This window comes from Fundulus heteroclitus, chromosome 8 (assembly GCF_011125445.2).
Source record: "Fundulus heteroclitus isolate FHET01 chromosome 8, MU-UCD_Fhet_4.1, whole genome shotgun sequence".
Classification (NCBI taxonomy): domain Eukaryota; kingdom Metazoa; phylum Chordata; class Actinopteri; order Cyprinodontiformes; family Fundulidae; genus Fundulus; species Fundulus heteroclitus.
Genome location: NC_046368.1, coordinates 24,142,539 through 24,150,276, shown reverse-complemented (window position 1 = coordinate 24,150,276; position 7,738 = coordinate 24,142,539). Strand labels below are relative to the sequence as shown.

Here is a 7,738-nt window from a genome sequence, read left to right as displayed (position 1 = left end):
TGTTCTTTCAAAATCTATTTTATTATTAAATACCTGGCCCACCGTTAATCACTACCTCACACATCTATACAGAATATTCAGAACACAACCCCTTCCAAATCACTCCTGAGGTTCATATGGGTTCCTTGGAAGCGGATTATAAAACAAATACTGTTATTCTCCTACTTCTTTCAGGAGCTTTGTGTTGAAGGAAAGGGGAGATTGGAGCCAAACACTTGTCTGGATGCCCAATGTTTCTACAGATTATATGACTCAGGGAAGCAGTGTGTCTTAGATCTAAAGACTGTATCCTATTTTTAGAGGTCTACAGAAGCTTTAAATGACCATTAGTTATTCTGTTTTTGTAGAACATCTTGGCAATGAGATGGGTCCAACCTGGGAACCTTTCCAAAGTATCAGAAGAGATTTGTGCTGCTAGAATTTGGAGAGGGTATAAGGTCCTCAATTTTTATAATTTAGTAGAAAGTAGAGGTATAATATTTTACTATTTGTGAGGTAAACACACCGCTGGCTTTAATGACTGTGCCGGTAATAGAGCTCATACTAACGGGGCAGCAATAACATCCCAGAAATGTCTTATTCTAGTTCATCACCAGTGAGAAAGTTGATTTTAACTGTTCGTCCCTGGCTTCACTCTGACAACAGATTGGACTGCAGTGGCCTCAGAGTCCTCCGGCTCGTCTTCCTCTTCTCCTCCATCAGAGCTGGTTTCCTCTTCCCCGTCGGGGCATGGCACAGCATGTCATCGAGGGTCTGCTGAGTCACCTGAGAGGCCCGTTGGAGCTGAGTCACTACCTGCTCCACTTTCATCTCGAACGGTCCGCCTTCACTCCTCAAACGGAGCAAATCCACCTGAAAATGTGTCGTATCGGGTTACCACCGGGTAATTCACAGTGCCTTACAAAAATATCTATGCCCCTTAGAACCTTTCACAATTTGTAACCTTACAACCAGAAACTTTGATATATGTCATGTGACAAATCTGACCTATACGGAAGGGAGGCAAGAAAAGAAAAAGATATTGTTGGAAGAAAGCCATAAGATTGACAGGTCACCACAGGCCATCTATGGGCACAGCATTTGGAGCAAAGGGAACTCACCAGACAGGATCAGAACTGACTGTTTTTGCTCAAAGTGCAAAATGCTCTGATTGATGGAGCGTTTAGCCGGTCAGAGTTGATGGAAAAACGGACGGCGCAAAACAAACTCTTAGGCGGAGCATCACCTTCCAGCAGCGCAGCTCAAACAAAGCTGAACTCTCGCGGTATTTGTGGGTTCAGAAAAACACGAGAATCCACCTTGCACCGCTCCAGCCTCAATCGCTTGTGTCTGAACCAAAAACAGTTCGGGCCAATCACATTGCAGTATTTTGGTTTAAGGTGGGACATGCCGTTTCGATGAAAGCAAAGTGCGGTTGAGCCCACAGCCGAACCAACACAAACATGGAAGGACAGGGGTTAGCTGCTGCTATCACATCTGTTTTGTAAGAATCCATGATTTCTTCTTTGATAGTAGAACAGCAAGAAGTGCCTTGACTACCGTATTTTTCGGACTATAAGGCGCACATAAAATCCTTAAATTTTCTGAAAAATCCATAGTTTGCCTTATAATCCGGTGCGCCTCATATATGATTAACATAGCTGTTGTGCTTATTGACCAATTTTATGTGGTACAGTGCGCTCAAAAATGTGTAAGTACCACTTTGGTAGGCGCTAGGTGTCACTTTGTCCAATCAGTTCGGAGAGTTCTGCTCCATTCCCCAAACGGATTTAATGGAAGCAGTCCCAGATTGATACTGTGTAGCACAGAGAGTGCTACGCATTATCAATCTGGCTGGCCAGGTTAGTTTACAGACGCTCTCCATCCAAACTGACCGAGCTTGAGCTACTGTTCAAAGAAGAAAGAGCAAAAAATGTTAATTTAGATGTGCAATCCACACACTTCTGATTTTTAACCGTAAAAACCTTTTCAAAAACATGAATAATCCTGCACCAATTTGGGTTGGTCTACCACATACAATTCCGACTAAATACAATAAAGTTTGTGGTTGTAACATGACAAAATGTGAAAATTTAATGATTTACACAGCATCTATTTGTTAAGCTTGTGTAAAAAAATACAACGAGCATGAATATGCTTAAACGCTGATATTTTGTATAACTCGTCATATCCAGTCACCTACCACTTCCTGGGCAAACTCTGGCTTTTTCACAAAAAACGGGCTTTTGGGCAACACTGCTGACGACAGGACAAAAACAGCTTCTGAAATGTCTCCAGACATTGCAAGTATCATAACCTACAACATAAAAACAAAAAAGGGATATGTTTACTTGAACAGTAACTACTGAAAATTTTTTTTTTTTATATATATATATATATATATATATATATATATATATATATATATAGTGGAATTACATGGTGCACATTTACCTTAAAGTTCTGGCACAATTTGCTGTCAGTGCTCATAATTTGTGAATACATAGACTGTGCCTTTTCCAGGTCATTCTGAAACAAAAGCAGAGTAAAACAAGGACTGTTCTTTTAAATAATCCGCACATATTTCGGCGTCATAAATTGAGACGGCACAGAGGATTAAACTCACCTGTCTCAGCGCCAATGCTACAGCGAAGCAGTATGCATGGCGGGGGATGAACTGTCCTCTGGTCTGTTCTTCCTCTATTAGAGTCATGCAGATTCTGTAGGATTCTGCTGTGTTCTGAGCAACAAAACAAAGATGTCAAACTTTAGACAAACGCAAAACTGGAGACCCTAAAGTGCCAAAGCGTGAATTGCATACCACACTTTTGACTAGAAGTATTACCACTCCTTAGCCTTTTCCAAAGTACAGTTGTACAGTGATGTTACATATATTTGCGTTAATGTATTTTAGTTAGAGTTGATGTCACAAACAAACACAAAGTAATGCATTACTGAGAATGAAAGGAACAGTGTGGGATTTGGCCTGGACTTTGACCCAAGTCTCAGGTTTGTTGCGGCCCATCTTTTACTGTGGAGATGGTGCGTTCAGGGTCGGGGGAAGTGCTCTGCCACTCCATTCATTTTGCATAAAAAACCAAAAAGGTTCAGTATTACGCTCATCACACCTTCTTTCACATAATCTTGCATTCAGCATCTGCACAACTTTATCGCTGACCTGTCTGGTGTGTTCCTTGGTCTTCATGACGCTATTTGATAACCGGTTGAATTGAAACCTCTAAGATTACACAACAACTACACAGAGTGAGATAAAATTACACACAGATGAACTGTAGTTGGTGGAAGAGGATAAGGGGGACAAATGCAAATGCACACTTTTCAGACTTTTTTAAAATTGAAAAGTGTTATTTTTCATCCACTTGAAAATGATAGAACATCACAGTTTCTTTGTGTTGCCCAGTCCCATAAAATCCCACTGAAACACATTGAAGATCATGAGGCAAATGTGAAAAAGTTCAAGGGGTGTGAATACTTTTGACAGGCACTTCAATCTGAACATTACCAGCTTATAGCAGGTGCCAGTCGCCAGTGTCATTGTGTCTTTGTTGAATGGTACTCTTTGGCTCCTCATGGTTCTTAGAACTTCCAAAGCATCTAGAACAACAAATGTTTTTTTTTTTTGAGTGATTAGATTTATGTAGTTATACATGTAGAGACCCTAACGGTTGATCCGTTTCTTACTTTCATACGAGCCTTTAATAAACAACATGTTGACGGCGATGTTAAAAGAAGTTGAATCAAGGAAAAAGCCTTTCATGTTCTGTCCAGAGAAGAAAGAGGAAACATGAGTAAAACAAGTTAATCCCTACTTTTTGTTGTAACTTAATATACTTAATTATCAGGGTTCAGACTGCTGTTGCTTGTACCTTATCTGTTAGCGTTGCAGCAGCCATTGCCTCCATCCCCAGCTCATAGCAAAGCCTCATGAAAAGCGGCCCAAACTTGAAGTCTCCATACAAAAGGTTGCGGTTTTCCGCGTGATACCTTTTCACATTGGATGAATGCATTATTGATTTTCACATAAAAACTGAAGGCTGCAGCCAGCTTGTGTCTGTGACAGGCAGAGGACGTACCTAGAGATGGCTTCCCTGGCTATTAGCATGTCATCTGGCGTTTGGCACAGGTGGAGAAGCTGCTTCAGGTCTTCTCGCAGGATCAGCTCATTCCTTTGCATCTTCTCTTTGAACAGCTCGATATAATTGCCTGTGCAGGTGTGTTAAAAAAAAACAAAAAGTTAAGCTAATTTCACAATGAAACTGTAGCTCGGTGACTAGGAAAGGGTACCAAATTCGGTACTTTTATAGGCACTGACCAAATCCTGTCGGTACTACTGGGTATCGATTCACGTAAAATCAAACGGTACGATGCACCTAAATGCATCACCGTGACACTGAGGGAGTAGAAGTGGGCGATTTTCCAAGCTGAACATGAACACAGCACTGCAGGCACAAGGGCGTGGTGACGTCAGTAGCCGCTGGTCCAGTCAACAAAGCGTGGCTGATAGAAAGCGCTGGCTCTGCTTTTGAAAATGCGCTGCAGATCACTCTCGCTGCAACACTTGTGAAGCGAAGTACAAGGCCAGCGGCGGAAATACTTCTAATCTGAGGAAGCACCTGGTCACTGCTGCCAATTTAGTGAATTTCTCGCTATATTTTGCAACTTTTCAGACCCATCCAGTGACCCGTTTTCAAAAAAGCGACTTGCGAAAAGTCTTGTGACTTTCTTCTGTTATTGGTGAAAGTAACAACAATTGTTACTTTCACAGGAAAGTAACAATCGTTCTGGAGTCACTGTCTTAGAAGCAGAGCAATCGCCACACTTCAAGCATTTCAACAAGCTTCTCCAAGCACTACGTCTCCCAGACAGACAGAGAGCTGCTGCCTCGTCTTGAAACCCGCCTGTAGTAAAGCAAAGAGAAGGAGGGGAAAGCCTCTCTGTTCCCTTATTGCAAACGTGTCCAGTCCTGATTTACAAAGCGGGATAAAATATGTTTTAAATATTTTTTTTTCTTCTTTGAAACAGTTGCACTAAAACAATTGGCTAAATTTATTCACACAGCTTCAATCCCTTATTCACCTTGTTCACTCTCGGTACCTTTGATAACTTTGTTTTATTAATACATTGCCTTAATTATTATTCAGGCAATGTATTAAAATTTATAAATTAAATTATTTAATAAGGTTTATTTGTAGATCCAAACAAGTTTATATATTGAGAAATAAATGTTAAATTGAAAATATGAAAGATTTTATTAATAAACTAACATTTATTACTGCATAAACACACAAAAGTCTTTTCTTACCTTCTGACCCGGTAGCAAGGTGAGCCACAGCCAGTTTTCTTTGCTGGAAATCCTGCAGTCTGATAACATCTTCTGACAACAAATTCCTCTTAGCTGCAGACGGAAATGTGAGAAAGTAAAACTTATAAAATCTGACTTATTCTGAAATTTAAATCAGGATTTTTTTTTTAAATCTTTGACAAAAAAATAATCTCTCTGAAAATATGGTTACATGACAATGTGAGCAACATAATTATCAACTATATTTTATGATTTTTTTTGGTTTCTAAACATGGCTTATTCTGAATATTTTCTTTTTATTATGACAAACATACATTGTGAGTTGGGAGAAGGGTAGACATTCATAAGACGATACTTATACCTCCACCCAGCCTGTGTATCATTCATTTATTCTGGATTTTGACAAATTGTTTTTTGTTGTTTTTATAGATCATTACTACTCTCTGTTTATTTATTCCTAGTCATAACTTAGGAAATAAATAAATAAAAAACAAATCAAGATTTCATTAGTAATTGAGCAAAGGTGAAATTATAAAGCTACAGTGCAAATTTGAGGTTCTTCGCTGGAATTTACCCACCAATTATAATTGACAGGCACACACATAAAACATACACAAGTGCAGATTTATAGCACACATAACTTAAAATCTTTAAAAGTGTGTGTGCAAGTGTGACTGACATAATGTTTTAAGCAAGCCAATTTTGCAGCTACTACAATACCTTAAGCAGAGTGCTACGTTACCTGGACTGTGTACAAAGTCATCATATACGATTCAAAAAGTTCAAATAAGTAGAACCAGGACACAAATACAGGAAAAAATAAGAATATTGAAATATATGTAAGATTTTTCGTTAGCCATTTCACAAAATTAAACTCCTTCATTATACATGGGTTAGAAATAATTCTAGTCTGTATTTCTTGTTATTGTTATTTCTTATTTACCTTTAGATGAGGAAAAATCCAACATTAAGTGTCTCAGAAACACTGACAATAGCATTATTTGGAAACACGTATAGCATGTTCACGTGTAATGAATATATTTCTTTCTGAAATTAGTTAAAAAAGAGTACTTTACTTTTAAACAATATTCAAATGTTTTAGCTTTACTTATGGATTGTGCACGTCTACTCACTCAACGCTGCAATGTCTACTGCTGATACTGAGCCTACACTACCCGTCTTCGTAATTCAGGTCATGGTTTGTGGCTCAATTTACCTTGAATGAGTTTTGTTATTGTGTTTCTAGCTTTACAATGAAGGTGCTTGGTGCCGAGTCTGTAACCCGGACAGTTTCTACAATCAAAATGTATATAACAGGACAGTCGCTGTCGGACTTCCTTCCGTTCCTCTTACCTTCAAAGCGGCCATGAAACCACCCTGGCCGTAAAACTCCACAGAACAGCCCTTTGCCGGGGTTAGAAAGCAACGACCGACAACATTTAGCAGCCAGTGTCCCCAGCGCCGCCATGACACTAGCGGGCTGAACCATAGCCATGGAAACTGAAGGGGTGCTATGTGGCGCAGTGCTCGGGTTCTGCAAAGCCTGTTGTCAGCGTAATGCACTGGAAATTAATCTCAAACAGCCTAGAATGAAATAAATATACTATCAATACGTAAACACAACCACATATTACGAAATAGAAATGTAACAGTTATTCCCTAGTTTTCTGTTTTCAGATAGAGATTGGTATCTTCCAATATGGCGCCACGCACTAGGGTTCCATGTGTTCCCTCTTTCACCTGTAGAGGGCGCAGTGACGCCATGTCTGATCAGTTCAGGTAAGCGGCGCACTGTACAACAGTAGTTATTTTTGAAATGAAATGAAATAAATAAATAAATATATTATTATTATTATTATTATTATTATTATTATTATTATTATTATTATTATTATTATTATTATTATTATTATTATTATTATTATAGTTATTTATTTCATTGTTTTTGTTTTGTTTTTTCACAATGATCTATTGAGGCACAAACAGTAACTCCCAGACGCTGCAGAGACCAAGAGTTCCTGGTAAAAGAATGTGGGTTGAATTGATTTCAGATTTTCTTGGATTCACTTGACTGTACAGAATAGATATAAAATAAAAACAGAAAAGAAAAAAAAGGTGATGAAACAAGATGAAAATGTGCACCAAACTATAACTGGTAATTATGACAGCTTTAAATATTAAACTATTATTATTATTATTATTATTATTATTATTATTATTATTATTATTATTATTATTATTATTATTATTATTATTATTATAGTTGTTGTTGATGTTGTTGTTGTATTACTAATTGTAAAAATAAAACATCAGGCAAACAAATAAGAGGATTAAAGATAAGATTAATAGTTTAAATCATACACGAAATCTTGTACCATTTTAAAGAGTTTGTATTAACAGATAACAATTTTAATAATAGTCATCATAATTATCCTT

The 7,738-nt window shown here is 38.0% G+C and overlaps 1 protein-coding gene across 1 annotated transcript; it reads right to left on the bottom strand.

Annotated features, from left to right (window-relative positions):
* On the bottom strand, positions 1-6,812 carry ptcd2 (pentatricopeptide repeat domain 2). The gene is made up of 10 exons (XM_012866185.3): positions 6,656-6,812; positions 5,303-5,395; positions 4,074-4,203; positions 3,867-3,984; positions 3,682-3,760; positions 3,503-3,594; positions 2,606-2,719; positions 2,434-2,508; positions 2,183-2,296; positions 1-852 (listed from the first exon to the last, which is right to left on the bottom strand). The coding sequence occupies exons 1-10, from the start codon at positions 6,795-6,797 to the stop codon at positions 631-633; spliced, it is 1,179 nt and encodes a 392-aa protein (XP_012721639.2). The 5' UTR covers positions 6,798-6,812; the 3' UTR covers positions 1-630.
* Positions 6,813-7,738: the final 926 nt, after the last annotated feature.